General features: G+C 41.7%; 1 protein-coding gene and 1 pseudogene across 4 annotated transcripts in view; both read left to right on the forward strand.

Annotated features, from left to right (window-relative positions):
- The window catches only part of CALD1 (caldesmon 1), a 204855-nt gene that overhangs the window by 123930 nt on the left and 56071 nt on the right, over positions 1 to 24854 (forward strand). Inside the window, exon 1 of one of the 4 annotated variants that reach the window (XM_059711850.1) lies at positions 1518 to 1706. The exons of the other annotated variants lie outside the window; for them this stretch is intronic. Within the exon in view, the coding sequence (XP_059567833.1) occupies positions 1654 to 1706 (53 nt within the window). The 5' untranslated portion in view covers positions 1518 to 1653. Of the gene's footprint in view, positions 1 to 1517; positions 1707 to 24854 lie in introns of those variants that run through there. 4 annotated transcript variants of the gene reach the window in all.
- LOC132242780 (small ribosomal subunit protein eS1-like) lies at positions 14029 to 15887 on the forward strand (annotated as a pseudogene).

Raw genomic sequence — 24854 nt, forward strand, 5'->3', positions numbered from 1 at the left:
TTTTTGAAGGGGAAAAAATGAAATGGGCAAAATTCGGTAGAAAGGAGAGTAGCAAAATGCCTTGACACATGTTTCTATCTCAGCTCTGGAGCGATAAACTCATGCCAAGTCAGTGAGTGTGAGTGTCTTCCTTTACGTTACATAGTCAGTATACGTTGAATGACAATATACATGATCAAAAAGATATGTAAATGTGTATGTGCATCATGATATATTGAAATAGTTAACTCTGAAGTTCATTAAACTGTATTTACTCTATAAATTATGACTGCGATGACAGCCTAGTATTTAAGTAGGAAAACAACCAAAATTTTCTAGGCCGCTGAAGTGAAGAGAGCATTTCACTTAATTAAATTAAACATCTTTACGTTGAGCACAAGAGGAGCTACTGAAGTTCTCCGTAACATGAAGCAAATTGTTTAATGTTCTGTGCTTCTGTGCCCTTGTGTGTGACAAAGCTGTAGCCCTCGAAGATGTTTTTCATTCTGTATAGGGGCCCTCGGTGTGTGAAGCTGATTGCTTCTCCTGCTACTTCCCGAAAGGACCATCTTAACCTTCCGTGGTGAAGATCTGGGTTGTTCTCATTTGACAGAAAGCCAGTCCCATAAGCAGCTCAGTGCCCCAGCACCAATCTGTTCATTGCTTATTAGAGATAAAGAAATGTATCCATAACTCAGGCCGAGATGAGCGTCATCTCCAGGTAGAGCCAACACCACCCCATCCTCCCCATCCTCAGGGGCTCAAATTTGGTTGCTTTCCAAGCTGTTGCTGACCCGGCTCCCTTGCCCAGCGTGGCTGATGAGATCACCAGCAGAGCGCCATGGGTGCAGACTGGCCGTTGTTGCAACATATGCTAGGCAGGCTGCCGCCCGCATTTCACGGAGGGGCATGAGCACCCAACGTCCTGTATAACCCAGTGTATCGCTGATTGGCAGTCTCTCTTCTTCCCTTTGCCTTTGCCTCGCATTTTTATATCCTGCATCTTTCCCTGGAAAAAAAGGGATAAGAGGAGTTTCTCAGATTTGATTTCTCAGTGGGAACTGTTTGCTTTGGACGCCACCTACACCGATGCTAATTGAGAACAGAGCTCAGAATGAGGGCCTGAGAACTGCACCCCGTGAACTTTTCGGTGGGCTGACTTCCGTTGATCTCTTCAGAATTGGATCGTGTACGCAAGTGATACCATGATCCCTGTTTTCCACATGGATCAGCGTCTTTTCCTTGAAGCAGTTCTCTACCTTGCAATAATTCATTGTCATTAATCATACGAAGTCTTCATCATGAAAGCTTCTGGGGATCCTGGCCCCTACTACCCAGTAATAACATTCTGGAAATCTCCAAACAATCCGTGCCCTTTACCAACTAAACGTGATGGGCTTCTATTAGAGACATTACAGTAAAAAATAACAATCAGCCCTCTGATGATCCTATGCTGAGGGAAGGGTGGGGAGGAGTAGATTTGGCAGAGGACAAGCCCAGACTTTCGTCACAGGGACAGACCAAAAAGTGTTAACACAAAGGGAAAACACGGGAGCATCCTGCACACGGCACTTCAGCCACAGATAACATGGCACCTCATGGGGCCCGGCCCCCACCCTGACCGCCCAGAGGGTCTCACCACCTCCAGCACCTCCGCCCCTTCCAGCTGCAGACATGCTCAGGGGATCCGGTTCGAAGGGAAGACGCAGCCTGGCCGCGCTCTCCCAGTGAGTGTTCACTTGCCTCTTTGGTTTAACTTTCTCCCTCTTTCTCTCTCTCTCTCTCTCTCTCTCTCTCTCTCTCTCTCTCTCTCTCTTTTTTTTTTTTTTACAAAGGAATTGTTGTTGTAAAAGAAAAAATTGTGTTTAATTGTGGGAGTGGGAGGGAAAAAAGAGAAATCAGCAGGCAAAGGGAGGCAGCGAGTATGTAAGTTTCAGACCTGTGTGAGATTTTCTGGTCTAAACTTTGCAGCTGTTCTGATTGGTTTCCATTTTTATGGGGGTTTTTCCCTAGGCACAGGGTTTCTCTACTCCAAATACTGGCCCACAAAGCATTGTGTGTCTGAAGATCTGCTGTTAATTTAGACCTGAGCCCTCTGCTCAGAATGATCCATTTGCAGGACTCAGATTTGGCTAAAGCACACATTGCCCAATCCTTAAAGTCAACAGCCCAAAGCCCTTAATATACTGACCATCTGACTGTGACAGAGAGAGATTGAGAGCACATGCTCTTGATCTGGGAATTGCTGAGATAAGAGGCTCCAAGGTTTAGGATCATGAAATCCTGGAATGTTGAAGCTGGAAGGGGCCGCTAGGATTGTTTGCTGCAAGGCTCTCATTCTACAGACAAGGAAACGGAACCCAGAGCAGTAACTCAACTTACCCAGAGCCTGACAGCCAGCAGTCAGCAGTGAAGCCGTGTTTTTGTACTCGTAGGCCAGGTACTCTTCACACGGGCGCTTGTGAGGTTTGGGAAACTTACTGAGTCCTGGAAAAAGGTACCGCGCACGAGAGTAAGAACACCGAGTGGCCTTTCAGTAAATCTTTCCCATTTTTGAGAGTTTTGGCACTGATTCAGCATGACAATTGCTGTTCCAGTTGTTTCCAGCATTTGTGCAGCAGTTAATCAAATAAACAGAGGAACACACGGGGTCTTAACAACGAGACCCACGTCTACTATATTAGCAGATCTCTTGGATAACCAGTTCTGTGGTCAGCTCAAAGGGATTTGAGAGGTTCTCAGTGTCATTCAGTGGTTATCAAACTAGTTGGGCTTTTTTGTTTGCTTGGGGGTTTCTGTTAGAAATTTAATGTTACGAGGACTTCTGTTCTAAAAAGGAGATGTTCTGCTAAATAGGTGGGTCTAGAGTTCCTCATTCCCACTACACTCCCCAATCACGCCCCATTGCTCACCCCCCACACTCCCTGGGGACCTCTTCTCTATCCACCCACCCTACCCACTGCATCAAAGCTTTCTGGGAATCCTAGGTCTTCATGGAACAGTTCAGAAATCACTGATCTTGTTTAATGCCTCCATTTCCAATGAGGAAACGGGGGCACATGGTGCATGAAAGGCTTTCCCAGTGCTACACAGCTGGTCAGCAACAGAGCCTGGAATTCTAGGAAAAGATCTCTTCTTTGTTTCTTTTCTTTCTCTCTCTCTCTCTCTCTCTCTCTCTCTCTCTCTCTCTCTCTCTCTCTCCGTGCCCCCCCCCCGCCAACTTTTTCTCCACCCCATCATGCCTGTGGATCCGTGGTTCTATCACTGTACTTTCTCTGTGTCTCTGTCACTCATCTCAGCTCACTCTGTCATTTCCTGAATTTCAATAGTCATTGCCTCCCATCTGGACAATTGCAGTTGCCTCTCATCTGGTCCCAGCCTCAGTCTCTCTCCCTTTTCAGATCCTGTCCCTGCTGCCCCCGCCTCCTCCTACCTTTGAGGATAGAGCCCACTCTTCTTAATATGGTATTCAAAGTTCTCCACAATCTGCCTTTAATGTTTCTTCCCATTCTGACCACCCCATCCTCTGGCCAAATTGGACCACTCATTGCTCCCCAAACTCATCATGTACAAACCAATTCCATTCCTTGGCCCCCTCAATTCCCTACATGAGGAACACCCCATGTGCCTCGGTTCCTCATTGGAAATAGAGACATTAAACAAGATTAGGTTTCTGAACTGTTCAATGCAGAACTTGGATTCTAAGGAAGTTTTGGTGGAGTGGGTAGGGTCTATGGGAGTGAAGAGATGGGGACTGTGTGTGTGTGTGTGTGTGTGTGTGTGTGTGTGTGTGTGTGTGTGAATGGGGTGATGAAAAACTCTATCTACCTCTTCTGCTTCTGACTTCCTTCCTGTCCTTCAAGGCCCTGATCAAATGCTACTTTCCTCCACAAGCCTCCTTCAGTTCCTCTTTTCTCTCTATGCTAACAGCCCTTGTCCATCCTCCTATTATTAGCCTTGCACTAAAGTTAGTGGTGAGCATGCCTGTTCTCTCCCTAATAGATGGTAATTCATTTACGGGCAGGAAATATTTTGAATCTTTAAACCTTCAGTTTCCAGCATGATGCTGATGCTCAAAATACCTTCGTTCAGTTTCCTGTTATTAGATAAACAAAGCAGCTCATCTAAGTTCACACTTTTCAACTGAGTCATTTGAACACACAAAGCCTCTGCACCTTTTGCTTTGAAAACATTAGTAGGTTAAATGCCAAAGCAGGTGCCCAACAAAATGAATTCTAATTCCCTTTGCATTTGCATCAGATAATTATCAGTGTCATCACCTACAACTGCAAGATTGGCAGTGTTTTTTGTGGGGTTTTTTTAATGAAACACATTAAAATTCCTGTATGTCAAAACCTACACAGAGCCATGTTATCTTTGAGAGCAGGTGTGAATGGCTCTTCAGTTCTTTAGAATTCAAGATGATGCTTAATTTGTTTCTTGTAAGATTATTGAGAGGTTCTGTCATTTGTAGTCTTAATATTTTCACCACTACCTTTCTCATTTTCTCAAAGCCCTAAGTAAGTCTTCTTGAGTCAAGATTTTGGGTTTCTTGTTAATAGTCATGCTTTATAGTCCATTAACAGTTAAACACATAAACAAGTATGCTCTGATGTATCCTGAGAATGAGAAAGTTTTGTTTTTGTGAAACACTTTGAAACAAATGTGGAAGGGTGTGTAAATTTTAAAACCATGGAATCAAAGAAACACAGGGAATTCATCCCACTGTTTTCTAAGGAAACTAAGATAAAAACATGGCAGGGAACTAAGTGATTGGCATAATTTTATGAGATTCAGCAGAAATGATAGAAGAAATGTACATAAAAATGTTCAGATTTGTAAAAAGTTTAGGAATACCTAGATTATCCCATCTTATTGGGGAATGTAGATGGCAGTTTTCCAGCCTGCTAAATTTTATAACAAAAAAGCAACATTTGCTTCCTTTTGGCTGGAACCGCCATCTTGCAGTAATTCACCAAAATGACTGACACAAAGGGAAAGAGGAGAGGCACCCGCTATATGTTCTCTAGGCCTCGTAGAAAACATGGAGTTGTTCCTTTGGCCACATGCATGCGAATCTACAAGAAAGGTAATAATGTGGACATCGAGGGAATGGGCACTGCTCAAAAGGAATGCCCTACAATGTTACCACGGCAAAACTGGAGGAGTCTACAGTGTCACCCAGCATGCAGTGGGCATTATTGTGAGCAAACAAGTTAAGGGCAAGGGTCTTGCCAAGAGAATGAATGTGTATGTATTGAGCATATTAAGCACACAGAGAGCTGAGATAGCTTCCTGAAATGTGTGAAGGAAAATGATCACAAAAAGAAGGAAGCCAAAGAGAAAGGTACCTGGGTTCAACTGAAGCGTCAGCCTGCTCCACCCCGAGAAGCACACTTTGTGAGAACCAATGGGAAGGAGCCTGAGCTGCTGGAACCAATTCCCTAAGAATTCATGGGGGAAAATAAAAAAGACTTCTGTACTGTTAAAAAAAAAGAAAGAAGCAACGTTTAATAGAAACTCCTTCTTTCCCTTCTTTAAATTAGATATTACAACACATTTGAAACGCTCTCCAATTGGTGAGGATTGTCATTATGAATATGTCTTTTTTAATCATGCTATGAAACAGTGATACCTCCTTGGATAACAAGACTCCCATCCCAAAGTGGATGCAGTTATTAAGGAATATCCTCCCTCTTCTCATTATGCCTTTTATTTCTTCTAATTGCTGGTAAAGCGCCCGCCTCTAGGACCCCACTCTCTGTTCTGCTGTAGCCAAGGAATCAGGAAACCCCGTTTGTTAGAATTACGTTCAAAGTATAAGTCAATAGTCTAGATCAGCGGTTCTCAACCTGTGGGTCGCGACCCCTTTGGCAGTTGAACGACCCTTTCACAGGGGTCGCCTAAGACCATCCTGCGTATCAGATATTTACATGACGATTCATCACAGTAGCAACATGACAGGTATGAAGTAGCAACGAAAATAATTTTATGGTTGGGTCACAACATGAGGAACTGTATTCAAAGGGCCAGAAGGTTGAGAACCACTGGTCTAGATGTAGGAGCAGTGAGGGGCCTTCTCTCCTACAAAGTAAAGGGCAAGTGAGTTTTGTGACTCTTGGTGCACTTACCAAACAGGCCATGTTTGCTCATTTTGAGGTTCAGTGATTGGTTTTAAGTGATCGACTTTTCTGGGTCTCTGACCTGGTGAAGAGTGACATTAATACTTGCTGTTTATGGATGAAAAACTAAGAAAGACGGTCAGAGAAACAGGTGATTTTGTTATTCACATACTGGGCACTCTGTACATAGTATCACTGAATTGCCTGTGCAGTGGCAACACCAACTCCGTATGGCGGTGGCCTCACCTTTCTCCATGTGTCTTCCTGGCCACCAGGCCACAATCACACTGGCTAGGGCAGTGATGGCAAACCTTTTGAGCTCGGCGTGTCAGCATTTTGAAAAACCCTAACTTAACTCTGGTGCCATGTCACCTATAGAAATTTTTTGGTATTTGCAACCATAGTAAAACAAAGACTTATATTTTTTTTTAATATATTTTATTGATTTTTTACAGAGAGGAAGGGAGAGAGATAGAGAGTTAGAAACATCGATGAGAGAGAAACATCGATCAGCTGCCTCCTGCACATCTCCCACTGGGGATATGCCCACAACCCAGGTACATGCCCTTGACCGGAATCGAACCTGGGACCTTTCAGTCCACAGGCCGATGCTCTATCCACTGAGCCAAACCAGTTTCGGCAAGACTTATATTTTTGATATTTATTTTATATATTTAAATGCCATTTAACAAAGAAAAATCAACCAAAAACATGAGTTCGCGTGTCACCTCTGACACGCGTGTCATAGGTTCGCCATCACTGGGCTAGGTGGTCGGTGGCCCCAGTCTTTTCCGTCCTTGTTGATGCTATTGGCACTGCTCCTTTCTTTCCCTCTCCTTACCTCTGACCTCTGCCTGTCCTTGAAATGAGCCCTCACTTCCTGCTGCTTCTCACATCTCCCCCAGCCCATCAGAAATGGCTTTGCAGCTGCAGGTCTAACCACAGCAAGAGGACTGGGGGCTGGAGAGGTGCTCCTCTGCCATCTGGAGGCTGATTTGCTCCTGGCCTCCCTGACTGGACCCGCGAGGATGTGTTTTTCCCATTAAAAAGCGTAGCTTCGGTTCTCATACCAGCCTGAGCTATAACTTGGGTCTAAAAAGGTGGTTGTGGGCTGGCCTGAGATCCCAGCTGCCATGTGGAATGATGTTTGAAGTTCCAAAAACTAATTTGCAAATTAAGGTTCTTGAAACAAACTTTTCATAAATGCAGGACTGCCTGGATTCATTTCCAAGCCTAACTGAATTCTTAAGAGAAGCCTGAAAAAAATCTGTAAACCTCACTCATTTCTATGCATTTACTCAACAAATATTCATGAAGGCTTTTCCTGTGCCCATTGGTGCTGCTGGACTAGGCACTAAGAACACAAAAAGATAAAACACAGGCTCAAGCTTTAAGATTATCTAATCTTTTCACCTCCCACCCACTGCAGGCATCTTTCTTCTGTCCTCTCCCCCTCACCACCCAGAGCACCTTACTCCCTTTGGGACCGTGGCTGCTCTCAGACCCAGCACAGCCTCTGATCAGGCATTAGCTACGTCAGTCTTTTCCGGTTTTCTTTTTTCCTCTGATCCTCTGAAGGAAATGCAAGTTTCTTTTAACTTATACTTAAATTAAAATAACCTTAAATGTAATAAACTTAAGGTTTTTTGTGTGTGCTTTTTAAAATATATTTTATTGATTTTTTACAGAGAGGAAGGGAGAGGAATAGAGAGTTAGAAACATCGATGAGAGAGAAACATTGATCAGTTGCCTCCTGCACACCCCCTACTGGGGATGTGCCCGCAACCAAGGTACATGCCCTTGACCGGAATCGAACCTGGGACCCTTCAGTCCGCAGGCCGACGCTCTAGCCACTGAGCCAAACCGGTTAGGGCTAAACTTAATTTTTTGTGTGTGACTCAGTACTATATACACTGAGTGGCCAGATTATTATGACCACCCCATCAGTACAATGAAGGGAATTAGTTATGCAAATAATAATAATAAAACCTTGAGAGTATTTGCTTAGGAAGTTTTCAATATTCAGTATTTTTGGAAGTGTCAATGAAGTACAGATGGGGTGGTCATAATAATATGGCCACTCAGTGTATATACATACCCACACATACACACATATGTATTTGAAATAAATATTTCACAAACAGTGCTCACTCTTGCTATGTGCAATGCCCCTGATATTTTTTATGTTGTACTACAGATTTTGTTTTAGCTTTATCGGTAAAGTGTACAATGTGATGGTTTGATATATCTATACCTTGTGAAAGGATTCCCACCCTCAAGTTAATCCACACATTCATCACTTCCCATATTTACCTTGTTTTCTCTTTCTTTTTTTGGTGAGAACACATAAGTTTAGTCTCTTAGCACATCCCAGTTATATAATAAAGTATTATCAGCTATCATCACCATGCTATACATTATCAGTAGATCCTCAGACTTTATTCATCTTATAACTGAAAGTTTGTATCCTTTTACCAGCCTCTCTCTATTTCCCCAAAACTCCAACCCCTGGTAAACACCATTCTAGTTTGACATTTTTATTTTTAGTTCTACATAAAAGTGATACCATACAGTTGTTGTTTCACTCTGTCTGGCTTTTATCACTTACCGTAATGTCCTCTAGATTTATCCACATTGCAAATGTCAGGATTTCATCCTCTTACAAGGCTGAATAATATTCCATCATATGTATTATAAATATGTATATACAGGATAGGGCAAAAGTAGGTTTACAGTTGGTCGTCTGGAAAATAATACAATAATAAATAATAATACAAAAATAAACTGTGTTTCATGTACTGTAAACCCACTTATGCCCCACCATGTATATGTGTGTGTTTATACTATGTATATGTGTGTGTGTGTGTGTGTGTGTGTATACATTTTTTTAATTCGTTCATATGTTGACGGACATGTAGGTTGTTTCCATACCTTGGCTATTGTGAATCATGCTACAAAAATGTGGGAATACAGATATCTTTTATTTAGTTTCCTGCCGTCTGATATTTTCTCTATATGTTTGTGTGTGTTTCTATTTCATTTAAAAATGGTGGTCACAACCTACTAAAGAGATTTCAGGAACTGCAGACTGAAGTTTGAAAACCACTGAGCTTATTGCGTAATCTTGGTTATCCTGGTTCCTGCCTTCAGAGCAGTTTAGGAAGCTCCGCTGGCCGGTGAGCCCCTGGCTGCCTGCTCCCGGTCAGCCCGGAGCTGCAAGGAGAGGCTTTGCGTGTGGGAATCAGAGGGTCTGCATTCTGTTCTGGCTCCTTTAATAATCAGCTCTGCGAAGTCACTTCATCTCCCTGCGGCACAGCTGCAAAATGGACAGGCTCATCCTGCTTGTGTAACGTGCGGCGTGTCAAGGCCGCCATTAAAATGACATGCATTCAAGGACAGGAAGACATTAAGTATAAGACAAATGCACATCATTATTAAAGAGCCTTATTTTTCCCAAATAAAATTTAAGATCAGAGGAATAACTTAGAGAGACCATTTGTTTTTGTCGTGTTGGGAAAAGATTCTTGCACAGGCTATAACATTATGCAACTTCATAAATAGAAATCTCCGAGTGGCATTTGTTCATGTTGTCGTAACTAGAAGCTCAGCCAGGTCACCCTCACTCCTCCGCCCTTAAATACTTTTCCTGGTTATACACTCAAGGAAGCAGCTAGGTGGTCGGTGGGTTTTTCACGCATGAGCCAGGTTGGAAGGAGTATGCTTTGCCTGGTATCTGCTCTTGCCCACTGGGTTTATAAACACTAATTCCCACTGTTTTAAGATGACTTTTTATTAAAAACAACTGACAAAAGTAACCAGTAAAGGAGATACTTTTATTAAGACGTATAAATTGCTAGAGAAATTATGGTACTTTTCTCATTCATGTTTCACTTTTTCTTTAGAAATGTATTATAAACTTCATGTCACACTGACATTGATTAGAATATTTCATTCAAGTCCTGAATTTCCTATATAGGGCCTGGTATTTTTCTTTCTTTATTTATTTAATTTAGAGAGAGAGGAAAGGAGAGGGTGGGGAGAGAGAGAAAGAAACATGGATCAACTGCCTCCCGCACGCACTCTGACCAGGGATCGAGCCCGCAACCTGGGCATGTGCCCTGACCAGGATCGAACCGGTGACCTTATGGGGCACAGGATGATGCTCAACCATGACATTTGTAGCTTTTGCGTAGATAATTTTCACAGCTATTTAATAAATCGTTATGATATGCCTAAGAATTTAATTGAAAAAGACTGTGTTCGTGCAACTTTGAATGAGCGAGTGAGGCCCGGGGCTCGAGTACACGGAACCTTAGGGGCGGAAGGAATGGCTTTGGCGAGGAGCCCGGCGCTCCCCTCTGCCATCGCGCAGGCAGCCTTTCTGGAGTGCGGTGGCCCTGCTGCTTGGAAAAGGGGCTCAGTACTCCTAGGGCCAGACCCACCCTTCAGAGCACAGAACAGGCACATTCCTCCCAGATGAGAAAGCAGAGCCAGATCCCTGACTACCACGTTACCAAGTGTGGAACCTTGAGCAGGTCGTTTGATTTCTCTGTGCCTGAGTTTCTTCATCTGTGAAACACAAGTGTAATACCTGCCTTGCAGGTTTAGTGAAAATGGAAGGAACGAGCTACGTGGATGTGTGTAAACCACAGTGGTTGCTTAGCCAGTGGCACATTTGCTACCCTTTCCTTCCTTCTTCACGCCCCTTCCTAAGGCCCCCAGAGGAGACATGGCTTATGCCAACACAACGACTGATGCTGGGGCGAAAGGCAGCTCAGTTCAGTTTGGGATTGACATGTGTTCATGAAAACATCCATCTACTTTAGTAAAATCAGAGGAGCTCGTCATCTCGATGTTTGTTCTTGCATTTACCTACTGCTTAGAAAGGATAACCCACTGCTACACTTGGGCTAACTCTGACGTTGAATGAAACTTACTGAAAATGGACTTTGGGAGCAAAACATAGAAATACTGTTTTTCGTAGTTGGCCTAAACCACATCCATTGTGAAGGAGGGTGTAGTAAGAAGTAAGAGTTTGTTTGCCAGAGATTTGGATGCCACCAATCTTGAAGGAATCTTCACAGGTGGGGAGAGTATAAGTTCAAAATTCGAACTCCAGATAAACTCAGATTCAGAATTTATTTGCATCATCTTATTAATCATACACCCTTGAGCAAATTACTAATTCTCATTGGGTTTCTTAGTTTATTTCTCTACAAAAAGAGGAAAACATATGTAAAGTGGTTATCACAGTGCCTGGCACTGAGTCAGCACTCAAAGGGGTGTGTTGAGGGGGTGTTGATTAACAATGGTAACTACTGGCATGAACTGGGTGCCTGGGGCATGAATCTGAGGTAGCTTTCGGGTAATCACAAAAGCATGAAGCACTGTGGAGAGTCTGTTAATTTCCGGGGGCTGCTGGGGCTGCCATAACAAACTGCCGCAAACTGGGAGGCTTAGAACAACAGAAACTTATTGTCTTGCGATTCTAGATGCCACAAGTCTGAAGTCAAGGTGTCACCAGGGCCATGGTCCCTCTGAGTCCTGTAAGGAGAGGAGCCCTCCTTGCCACTTCCAGATCCTGGGCGTCCTAAGTGCCCCTGGGTTTGTGGCAGCATGGCTCCTATGCTTCCATTATCACGTGACATTCTCCCTGCTTCTTTTCCCAGCATCTGCCCTCTGTGTGTCCTGCTCTGTGTCCAAATTTCCCCTTTTTATATAAGAACACCGCTCATATTGGATTAGGCTCCACCCTAATGACCTCATTTTAACTCCATTACATCTGTAAAGATCTTGTTTCCAAATAAGGTCACATCCTGAGGTACTAGAGGTTATTAGAACCTCAACATATTTTTGGAGAGGGTACAGTTCGACCCATAATGTGAGCATACAGACTTCCTAGAATTCAGTGCAACAAACCTGGCCCTCACCTCTACACTTTCGTTTGCTGAGGTCTCCACAAGTTGGGCAAACCCTATACATCCCAGGGAGGCCTGATGCAAAATGAATGGTATTCTGATGTCAGTCAGGTAAGTAGTGAACACTTCCTAACTACAAAAGGACAAAAGCTCCTTAGACTCAAGCATAGACAGGGACTATTCTGTAACCTCACTGAGTGAAGGGTACCCAGGAAGTACTTACAATCTCTACACATCCCAAGGGGAACAGCCTTGAACTCAGAGACTGAACCGCCCCAGGTCTGTAAGGAATTAGTATCCTGCGAAAGATTTGTTTCCCACTTACTGTACTCTCCCTCCCCTACATACGTTTTAAATTTTCTGATGTTACTTGACGTAGGGAAGTATTATGAGTCTGCCTCTCCCAACGATTTATGGGCTGGGAGGGAGATCCTATGAAATATTCCGCCACCCAGAGAACGGAGGCTCTGTCACCGGCTGCCCCTGGGAGCCTGAGAAGGCTAGAGTTTTATGGGCCCACCTCAGAGCTACGGGTAAATCTCCAACCAAGATCCCCAGATACCAGAGAAGCAAAGGAACACAGCAAAAGTGAAAACTGAGCATAGGAGAGAATAAGGTACAAGTTACAACGGAAGGCATCTTCATGAATCAGATGGGCTGCTGGTTCAGTGTGATGAACCACCCACCTAAATAGGCAGTAGAAGTTGCTAGAAATTGTAGGGGAAAAATTTATTAATAAAGTAGAACCATTCAATCCTTAAACTGAGAACTGTATGAGTTTCCTAGGGTTGCGGTAATGAAGACCTCCGTACTAGGTATCTTAAAGTAACAGGCAGGGTTGTTCCTTTCTGAAGGCTGTCCCATGCCTCTCTCCTAGCTGCCAGTGGTTTGCTAGCGGTCTTTAGTGGTTTTGCATGTAGATGCATCACTCCAATCCTCAGCCTTCACAAGGCATTTTCTCTGTGTTTCTTCCCATAGTCTACCTTCCATGTATGTCTGTCTATGTCCAAAGCTCCCCCGTTCTATGAGGACACGAGTCACATTGGAAGAGGGCCTACCCTTACAACCTCATCATAACTTCATTACCTCCTTAAAGGCCTTATTTCCAAATAAGATCACATTCGGAGGTCCTGGGAGTTAGGGTGTCTACATAGCATTTTTAAAGGGCACAAGTCAACCCATAACAAGTACGGAAAGAGTTCAAGTACCTTAACATCACATTTTGTAGTTGAATTCACGAGCAGTGAGTAGAATAATTTCCGAGTACGATTAGAATGCCTGCTGGCTGAAAGGTAGTGGGACGGTGGGGACATGTGGATGCTCTCGGGCCAGGCAATCTGCCTAAAGCCGCTCCAGTGAGAGTCAGACCAACCCCCCTGCCTAGAGCTCTGATCCACCAACTCTCCGCTAAGTTTGGGTGTTCAGCCAGCCCCAAAGAAGAATGGAATAGGGGAGTGCCCTCTTCCACCAGGAGACGTGCATTTCCGGCATGGGAAGGTAAGGCTGTCCGATGATAAATTTCCCTTTACATTTTAATGAGAGGTGACATGGAGTGAGAGAGACAGAGAAAGTGAGAGATAAAAGGCATTTTGGACGTTTTAGCTACAACACCACCACCCCCCCACCACCACCACCACCACCCCCCCCCCACACACACACACACACACACACACTGATCAAAAAAGAAAGACAGATACCCCTGGCTGGTTGGCTCAGCTGGTTGGAGCGTCATCCCATGCACCAAAAGGGTGCAGGTTCCATTCCCAGACAGGGCACATACCGAGGTTGCTAGTTCGATCCTGGGTTAGAGGCACGTACAGGAGGCAACCGATTAATGTTCCTCTTACATCAATGTTTCTCTCTCTCTCTCTCTCTCTATTTTTCTCTCTCTCCTCTCTCTTTCTTTCTTCCTCCCTCTCTCTAAAAATCAATTGGGTGAGGAGAAGGAAGGAAGGAAGGAAGGAAAGAAGGAAGGAAGGAAGGAAGGAAGGAAGGAAGGAAGGAAGGAAGGAAGGAAGGAAGGAGAGAAAGGAAGAATAAGGGAGTACCAAAAAAGATAAGAATTTCCCCTACATTTATTCTGCATTTCTCAGTATTCTCTGGTGTTAATATTTTCAATGAAGAGGAATTTATAATCCCGAGTCAGAAGTATTTTTAGTGCCCAGTTCTCCCCTTCATGTTTGGAAAGATAGCATGCCCTGGAAGACCTATTTCCATATAATGAGGAGGAGGGAGAGAAGGGGGCTCATAACAATAAACAAAACAATAAAAGCGGTTAACACTCGTATTACTTACTATATGCCAAATGCAGTTCTAAGCTCGTTGCAAATATTAGTTCACTTAACCCTCCAACAACACTACAAGTATCACCGGCTCCATTTTACAGGTGAGCAAAATGAGGCCAGAGAGGTTGATTGACTGGCCCACCTCCTCCCTGCCCGGGTGTGTGTGTGGACTGGCTCCTGGCTCCAGGCCTGCCGCTGCTTCTGGTAGCTCCCTCACTGTCTCCAGCTTAACACTTAGCGGATGTTATTCCCTGCCTGTGCTTTCACAGCTCTCACCTCTGGTCTGTGAGTGGGAGAATCTGGCAGCAATTATAATATGACATCAGATCCTGCTTGATGAGCAAGCTTCTCCTCCTGGCAGAGCAGGCTGAGAGAGGGTGAGAGGAGGGTCTGGAGAGGGTCTTTGACTTTCATGACACATTCCCTTAAATAACCAGTCCAGAGGACGACATACTGCCTCACAGGTCCTATGAAGAGGCAATGAGTGTACCTCTTCCCCCAGTGGGAGAGCTGGACTTACATACCACTAGCAACTCCTCTCATTTCATTGTTATTAATATTGCATGATTTTCTTATGTCAATTAAAATAAAATAAATTCTTCAAATAACTTTAAACTTCTCCAGATCTTAACTTTTAAGCCTTGTCCTGTCAAAGTCAAAAAACTGAGACCTGAGGGAAAAATAGGTATGCTATATTGTAGCGGTACAAACAGCCTACACTTGTGAGTCAGCCACATGGTAGCTAAAATCCTGGGCAAGTGATTTGTGCCAGGTTTGCTCATCTAGACTTAAAATAAGAATAATCATGTCTAAAAAGGGAACCAAGAAGAAAGTGGTTGATCCATTTTCTAAGGAAGATTGGCATGATGTGAAAGCACTGGCTATGTTCAGTATAAGAAACACTGGAAAAGCACCAGTCAGGGGAATTCTAGGAACCAAAATTACATCTGATGGTATCAAGGGTCATGTTTTTGAAGTGAGCCTAGCTGATCTGCAGGATGATTAAGTTGCACTTGGAAAATTCAAGCTAAATACTGAGGATGTTCAGGGCAAAAACTGCCTGAGTAATTTCCATGGCATGGATCTTCCCAGTGGAGACAAACTGTGTTCCATGGTCAAAAAATGGCAGACCATGATTGAAGCTCGCGTTAATGTCAAAACTACTGATGGTTATTTGCTTCATCTATTCTATGTTGGTTTTACTTAAAAAAAAAAACAACACACACACACAACCATCAGATTCAGATGACCTCTGATGCTCAACATCAACATGTCTGCCAAATCTGGAAGAGGATGATGGACATCGTGACCCGAGAGTTGTAGACAAATGACTTGAAATCCAGATAGCAATGGAAAAGACACAGAAAAGGCTTGCCAATCTACTGTCAGCTCTATGATGTCTTTGTTAGAAAAGTCAGAAGGCTGAAGAAGCCCAAGTTTGAACTAGGAAAACTCATGGCGCTTCATGGTGAAGGTAGCAGTTCTGGAAAAGTTACTGGGGATGAGACAGGTGCTCAAGTTGAACGAGTTGATGGATATGCGTCCTCAGTCCAAGCATCTGTTTAAAATTCAGACTTTTAATGGTGACAAATAAAAAATCCTGTTTGTGGGGTAGGAGAAAAAGAACAATCATGTCTATTCAATGCTATTGTAAGAATTAGATGAAATCCGGTCGATTGCCTGACAGGTAAGAAGTACTGCACACATGGGAATTAATCACCATTAAATAAGCATCCTCATCCTTTTAAACAATTTGTTCATTTGCTTCACTCATTCAAAGTCAAGGTTGGCTGGTCTAATATGTTCCTCTTTTATTTACTTAGTTTTTAATCACCAATGTTACTGTTTGTTTTTAAATAGACAGTGGCTGTTGTGTTCAACTTTTTAGCTTTAGAAATGTAACTACAACTTGAACGAGGAGTCAATTTTAGCAGCAAGCAGCCCAACCCCAGGGGAGTGACGTGAGTCCTGGGGCCTCTCACAATCTCCCAGGGACCTGAACACCCTTCATTTACTAGTAGAGGAACCTGGGGAACTTGAAGACGTCAGTTCTCTTTGGTCGTTTCAGAGCTCCTTGTCTGAGCAGAACCACATGGTTATGACATCCTTGAGGTGGGTGAGAGCGCCAGTCAGAAAAGCCCCAAATTCTACTGATGTCCTGGCTGACTGCAAATCGCCCAGCTCTGCCAAGCCTACTTCTTCAGCTGCGAAGTAGGAATAATAGTGTCTCTCTCACTGTTGTTCTAGCAATCATATCAGAGCATGCCCACGATGGACCTGTTTTGTAAATTCTAGAAAGTTAGAATTGTCATCTGTTATTGCTTGAATGGATGTGAGTTCATGAGTTGGCTCTGAAAACAACTTAGCCACTAAACAGGATGGGATTAACAGGACAGCCCTGCTGACACAGATCATAACAGGGAGACTTCTTATTTTGATTTGGAAGCTACTCTAATATCATAGAAAAAAGCCTGGTGTGAATGGTGCTATATTGTGAGAAAAAAAGAAGTGGTAAGCTAAGACAAGGGTCAGAACATGGAGAGAGGACCCCTTAGACATATTTAAAGCAGAAATACAGAAGGGGGACAGGGCTTTTATTGTTACAGGGTTTAAAAAAATAAAATAAAAAAGCAAATGACACTGCTAGGTCCAGGTGTGTGCTCTAGAACTGGAGAGGCCATCCAAGCCCAGCCCTTCTAGAAGGGTAAGACCAGGTACTCATTGACTAAGTAGTCAACTCCCCGGAAGCATTCAACTTGAAATTCCTTGACTGCATTTCTAAGGCAAAACCCCTTCTGGAAAAAAAAAAATGCATTTAAAAAAAATATATTAGGATTGATTTTTTTTTTTTTTGGTTTGGCCTTCAAAAACTTTTTTTTAATCCAAAACCATAATTATGGCCTACCAAGATGGATTGTCCTCCATGCAGCGAGGATGTAATTTTTCCAGTCTCCTCCCTCAGTGGCTGTTACCCTCTTCTCGTCTTTGATGAGCTGCACATGTTGTGGACGCCACTCCTGGGCCTCAGACACGAGCAGTCCCTCTCCCCACTGCCAGTGTCCTAATAAGGGAATGAATGAGCTCCTATTGGTGAGGTAAGAGGAGTCAGGCGGTGGATGATATTTTTGCTGATTGAGGAGGATAAGGTGTGGTTTGGCAGGTACCTTGTTGGTTTGGCTGGGTCCTGACCTCATTTTTTCTCTTTTTTACAGTTCAAATTCCATGAAACAGACTCTTAACAGTTGTTTTCTCATGGATCCTTAGCTGAGCTTTGAGAATAGCATCCTGACGCAAATTACCCCTGATGGGGGAAAGATAGGAACTGGGGGTTATAGGATGTTTTCATCACAAAAGGAGGTTAAGGTTATAGATTAAACCCTCCCAGGCACCAGGCCTGCCACTCCAGGGGCTGCCACCAGTGAATGAAGGTGGTGTCAGACTCAGTCAGATTTGGTCATGGAGAGAACAAGGGAAATACCACACAGTGTATTTAACCAATGTTTAATAAGTTTAAAATTTTGATCTGTATAACAATATTACTTTCTGCTGGTAAATATTGATATTCCCCAATTAAAAAATAAATAAAGCAAGCAAAAAGAGCCCAGCATTTAGGATCATAAGGGTGAGTGTCTTCATCTACCTTTACTTGCCCATGACTGCTCTCTGCACTCTATGTTCTGAATGACTCTGCACTGCCTTTGCCATAACTGCCTCTGGCTGGGCCGGTTCACTCATTATGAATCAGTGTGTGTCATCCTGGCTGCAGACTGGAATCACGTGGGGAGCCTTACTGCCTGGCTCATACGCCCAGTGGGTCTGATTTAATTGGTCTGGGACACAGCCCGGGCAGAGGGATTTTTAAAGGCTCCCCCAGGTGATTCTGATGCGTAGCCAAGGCTGACAGCCACTGCTCTAAATGCATCTTCTATTATATCCCCCAGCTTCCAGGCTCCTTTTCTTCCTGAGGTTTTGAAACCTTTAAAGAACATACCATATATATATAAAACGAGTTAGACGGGTTTCTTCTCAGGTCATAGGTTCAATCCAGTTTTTCAAAACCTAACAGTAGAGAATTGTGCTTTCAAAATCAACTTCTAGCCACATTGGAATTGTTTAAACTTTATTTCCCATGCATGTAAGGGGTAAAATTCTCAGCCAAATAATTGAAAAACAGTGTATCCGTTTCAAATTCAGAAATAATGAAGATATATTTTTAATATTTTCTCTGTGTTTATGCAAGTTATTCATCCCTCAGTGTTTAGTTAATAAATACTTCTTTATTTTGCTTTTTTATTTTTTTAATTAGTTTACTTTCAATATTATTTTGTATTGTTTTCAGATATACAGCATAGACAATCGCATGCTTTACAAAGTGTTCCCCCAAGTTTTTTGCTTTTCTTTTAATATTAAGCCACGTTCACATCCTAAAATGTGAAATTGCTATCTGTTGCAAGGATAAGATGATATAACTGAGAATTTTCTTTCAAACTAGAAAGGTAATTTATTCATCAACAGCAAATATAACTTGCAAAATTACCATCTTCATAATTTATATAGGGTCCTCCCTATTGAGAGAATGGGGGTGGAGGAAGAGAGACAGGTTCGGTCAAAGAAAAAGACCCAGTTATAGGTTATCATCAATCTTTGATAAACAGAGAACTGGAGTGAAGGGAGTCGGGATACTCTTAAAAGGTATTCCTTTAAGAATGCCATGGTAGTATTCCAGGCTTTAGCATGGGCGTGTTTTAATGTACAGTAGCTAACCAGCAGTGGTCATGAGAATTATAGCATGAGAACCATCCTACAGGAAAGGCATAGTAACAAATGCTCACTTTGTGTATTCTTCTTTGTCTAGAATGTATGTAGAACAATGAAGAACCCTTGTTACCTCAGACAAGTTATTATTTGATGGTTTTCTTGGTTATATTACAGTGTTCTTAACCAGACTTTGTTCTATAGGTAAAACGTTTACAGATCATGTCATGGTTGGTCATGTCTGTGGCCAACTGTTTTATTTTGTGCTAGTCTTTCTTTTTTAAATTTTATTTTTCAACTAGAGGCCTAGTGCACGAAATTCGTGCATGGGGAGGGGGGGGCGCATCCCTCAGCCCGACCTATACCCTCTTCACTCTGGGAGCTCTCAGGGGGTGTCCTACTGATGGCTTAGGCCCGCTCCCCATAGTTCTCTGCTCTCTGTGGACCTGCCTGCTCAACACCACCACAGGCCCTGCTGTCTCCTCTCTGTGGGGACCTGCTTGTCCTTTGGCGCCACAGCAAGGGGCAAACGTGCTGTTTGCTCGCCGCGAGGGACTGGGGCGCTGCTTTCCCCTTGCTCCCGCAGTGAGGGCTTAACGGACTGGGGCACTCCAGTAGTGCTGAGGGGATTGGGCGCTGACATCTTGTGGCTATGGGCACCACCATCTTTGTCGCAAAGTGACAGTCAATTTGCATATTCTGTCTTTATTAGATAGGATTACAGTTAACATTCAATTTTATTTTATATTAATTTCAGGTGTGTAGCATAGTGGTTAGATAACTCTATAATTTACAAAATGATCCCCAGATGATTCTAGTCCCCACCTAGCATCATACATAGTTATTACAGTATCATTTCACTTTATTCCCTATTTTGTGGTCTACATCCCCGGGACTGTTTTGTAACTACCAATTAGTACTTCTTAGTTCCTTCACCTTTTTCACTCAGCATCCCCAACTCCCTCCCATCTGGCAGCCCTCAATTTGTTCTCTGTATCTATGAGCCTGTTTCTATTTTGTTTGTTTGTTTTGTTCTTTAGATTCCACATATAAATTAAATCATATGGTATTTCTCTTTCTCTGTCTGAGTCATTTCACTTAATATAATATCCTCTAGGTCTCCCCGTGTAGTTGCAAATAGTAAGATTTAATTCCTTTTTATGGCCGAGTAATATTCCATTGTATATATGTACCACTTCTTTATCCACTCATCTATTGATGGGCACTTGGGTTACTTCCATATCTTGACTATTGTAAATAATGCTGCAATGAAAATAAGGGTGTATATATATATTTTCGAATTAGTGTTTTGGATTTCTTTGGATATATACCCAGAAGTGGAATTGTTGGATTGTATGGTAGTTCAATTTTTTACATTTTTTTTTAAACTTCACCCAAGGACTGTGTGGTATGCAGGCCAACACTACCCTACTGAGCCATACCAGCCAGGGCCAATTTTTAATTTTTTGAGGAAACTTCATACTGTTTTCCATAGGGGCTGCAGCAATTTTCAATCCCACCAACAGTGCACCAGGGTTCCCTTTTCTCCACACCCATGCCAACATTTGTCATTTATTGAATTTATTGAAGATAGATATTCTGACAAGTGTGAGGCGGTATCTCATTGTGATTTTAATTTACATTTCTCTGATGATTAGTGACATTAGCATCTTTTCATATATCTGTTGTCAATCTGAATGTCCTCTTTGGAGAAGTGTCTATTCAGGTCCTGGGCCCATTTTTTAATTGGATTGTTTGTTTGTTGGGTGTTGAATTGTATGAGTTCTTTATAAATTTTGGATATTAACCCCTTATCAGATGTATCACTGGCAAATATGTTGTCCCATTCAGTCGATTGTCTTTTCATTTTGTTGATGGCTTCCTTTGCTGTGCAAAATTTTTAGCTCGATATAGTCCCATTTGTTTATTTTTTCTTTTGTTTCCCTTGCCTGAGGAGGTATATCAGGAAACATATTACTGAGAAATGTTCGAGAGTTTAGTGCCTATATTTTCTTCTATGAGTTTTATGGCTTCATGTCCTTTGTCATATATTAATTTACCATGTAGGCTTGGAATTATTTCTGAGCTCCCTATTCTGTGCCATTGGTCGAGGTGTCTGTTTTTATGCCAGTCCATGCTATAGCCTTGCTGTATACTTTGATATCAAACAGTGTGATACCTCCAAATTTGTTCTTCTTTCTCAAGATAGCTGTGGCCATTTGGGGTCTTTTATGGTTCCATAAAAATTTTAGGATTATTTGTCCTAGTTCTGTGAAGAATGCCATTTGTATTTTGATAGAGATTGCATTGAATCCATAGATTGCTTTGGGTAATATGGACATTTTAATGATATTCATTCTTCCTATTCATGAATTTAGTATATGCTTTCATTTATTTGTATCTTCTTCAGTTTCTTTCTAATTTTTCAAGTACAGGTCTTTTACCTCTTTAGTTAAATTTATTCCTGCCAAAACCGGTTTGGCTCAGTGGATAGAGCGTCGGCCTGCGGACTGAAAGGTCCCAGGTTCGATTCCGGTCAAGGGCATGTACCTGGGTTGCGGGCATATCCCCAGTAGGAGATGTGCAGGAGGCAGCTGATCGATGTTTCTAACTCTCTATCTCTCTTCCTTCCTCTCTGTAAAAAATCAATAAAAAATATATTTAAAAAAAATTTATTCCTATATATTTTATTTTTTGATGCAATTGTAAATGGGATTGTTTTCTTAATTTATCTTTCTGGTAGCTCATTATTGATGTGTAACCAGTTAACTGCCACGATATTTTGAGTTTAATGAAAAAGGTCCGCTGCTTGCGTCTATAGATGCTATGACATACCGATGGATAAAAATGCAACTAATTTCTGAATATTAATTTTGTATCCTGCTACTTTACTGAATTCATTTATCTGTTCTAGTAGTTTTTTTATAGAATCTTCAGGTTTTGTTAAGAGTTGTTTTTATTTCTGATTCAATTTTGTAGATAGAAATCGGTCTGTTCAGATTTCTGTTTCTTCTTGATTTGATCTTGAAAGGTGTGTTTCTAGCAATTTATCCATTTCTTCCAGATTGTCCAATTTATTGGCATATAATTATTAGTAGTATTTTATTACAATCCTTTGTATTTCTGTGGTATCAGTTGTTACTTCTCTTTAATTCTGATTTTATTTATTTGGGTCATCTCTCTTTTTTTCTTGATGAGTCTGGTTAATAGTTTATTAATTGTGTTTATCTTTTCAAAGAACTCGCTTTTGGTTTCACTGATCTTGTGTATTTCTTTAGAGTATTTTGTTTATTTATGTCCTTTCTTCTACTCTCTTTGAGCTTTGTTAATTGATATTTTACTAGTCTTTTTTAGATTAAGGTTAGATTGTTTATTTGAGAATTTTCTTGTTTCTCTTTCCTTGAGGTAGGCCTGTATTGTTATGAATTTCCATCTTATAACTGCTTTTGCTGTTTCCCATAGATTTTGGGTTATTGTATTTTCATTTTCATTTGTCTCAAGGTATCTTTATTTCTGATTTGATCTCATTGTTAACCCATTCATTATTTAGTAATATTTTATTTGGCTTCCATATATTTTTGTGTTTTTCAGTTTTTTTGCTTTGGGGTGAAATGCTCTAAAAATATCAAATAAATCCATCCAGTCTAAGGTGTTATATAAGGCTGCTGTTTCCTTCTTGATTGTCTGTCTGGCAAATCTATCCATTGATGTCAATTGTGTGTATAAGTCCTCTACTATACCTAATACTATAGCTCTCTCCCTTTATGTATATTAATATTTGCTTTGTATATTTAGGTCCTCCTATGTTGAATGCATAAATGTTTACAAGGGTTATATCCTCTTGTTGGATTGACCCCTTTATCATTAAGTAATGTCCTTTATCTCTTATTATAACCTTTGTTTTAAAGGCTATTTTGTCTGATGTAAGGATTGCTCCCCCAGTGTTTTTCTCTTTCCATTTGTATGAAATATCCTTTTACATTTGTTTACTTTTAGTCTGTGTGTCTTTCTATCTGAAGTAGGTCTCTTCTAGACAAAATATATAGGAGTCTTGTTTTCTTTTTATTGTATTAATTTTTTTTTTAGAGAGAAAAGGAGAGGAAAAAGGAGGGTAGACAACAATCGGCCTCCTCTCATACATGCCCTGATTGGGGATCAAACCCACAACTTGGGTATGTATCCTGACCAGGAATCGAACCCATGACCCTTCAGTCCATAGGACAATGCTCCATCCAAATGAGTCACCCTGGCCAGGGCTTGGGTCTGTTTTCTAATCCATTCAGCTACCCTATGTCTTTTGACTGGCATATTTAATCTATTTGCATTTAAATTAATTGTTGATAGATATGTATTTATTTCCATTTTATTATTCATATATTTGATCTTTTTTTCTCTCTCTTTTTAAAGAGTCTTTAACATTTCTTGTAATACTGGTTTGGTAGTGATGAAATCCTTTAGGTTTTTCTTGTCTAGGAAGCTCTTTATTTGTCCTTCAATTCTAAATGATAGCTTTGCTGGGTAGAGTAATCTTGGTTATAGGTCCTTGCTTTTCATCATTTTGAATATTTTGTTCCACTCCCTTCTGGCTTGACATGTTTCTGTTTAAAAATCAGCTGTCAGTCTTATGTGAGCTGCCTTGTGGGTAACTAACAGTTTTTCTCTTGCTGCTTTTAAGATTCTCTCTTTGTCTTTTAACTTTGCAATTTTAATTATGATGTGCCTTGGTGTAGGCTGCTTTGGGTTCCTTTTGTTTGGGACTCTCTGTGCTACCTGGATGAGTATGTCTTTTCCTTTACCAGGTTAAGGAAATTTTCAGTCATTATTTCTTTGAATAGATTCTCAATCCCTAGCTTCTCTCTTCTGGTATCCTTATGATGCAAATATTGTTATGCTCAGTATTGTCTCAATGGTCCCTTAAACTATCCTCTTTTTTAAAAATTCTTTTTTTCCTTTTGCTGTTCTGATTGGGTGTTTTCTGCTACCTTGTCTTCCAAATTGTTGTTTCAGTCCTCTGCTTTAACTAATCTGCTATTGATTTATTCTAGTGTACTCTTCATTTTTTTATAGTATTCTTCATTTCTATGTCCTTTTTTATGTTTACCATCTCTTTGTTGAAGTCCTCAGTGAGTTTTTCTATTCTTCCCCTTGAGTTTCTACAGCATCCTTAAAACCTGCGGTTTTAATTCAGTTTCTGGCAGATTTCTTGCTTCCATTTCATTTATTTTGTTTTCTGGATATGTCTTCTGTTTTTTCATTTGGACATGTTTCTTTGACTCTTCATTTTGGTTACTTCTCTGTGTCTGTTTCTATGTTTTAGAAACAAATTAGATGTATATCTGCTATGGCTCCCAGTCTTAGCAGTGTGGTCTTATATAATAGGTGTCCTATGAGACCCAGTGGCAGAGTCTCCCTGATCACCTTAGTTGGATGCTTCAGAGGTGTCTCTTGTGTGGGTTGTATGTGCCTTCTTGTTTTAGCTGAACCTTGATTACTGTTGCTACATCAGTTAATGTGATTGACCCTCAGGCTGGCTGGCTGTGAGAATTAGCCACAACCATAGCATATGAGCTGCTGTGCAGGGCCTGACATGCAGTGGGATTTGTCCCATTAGGTTCTGATGTCTGCCAAGACCTCTCTTTGGGAGCGCCACTATGGAATTAATTAGGTGGTATGCTGTTGTGGTCTGAAGCCTGCCAGCAGGTGTATTGGATTCTGGTGCCACTTGAGAAGGACTCCCTTGCAGGTCAATGTCAGACATTGTCTGTGAGCGGCGCAGGGCTACCTGTTAGTAGAAG

The sequence above is a fragment of the Myotis daubentonii genome, chromosome 10 (assembly GCF_963259705.1).
Source record: "Myotis daubentonii chromosome 10, mMyoDau2.1, whole genome shotgun sequence".
Taxonomy (NCBI): Eukaryota; Metazoa; Chordata; class Mammalia; order Chiroptera; family Vespertilionidae; genus Myotis; species Myotis daubentonii.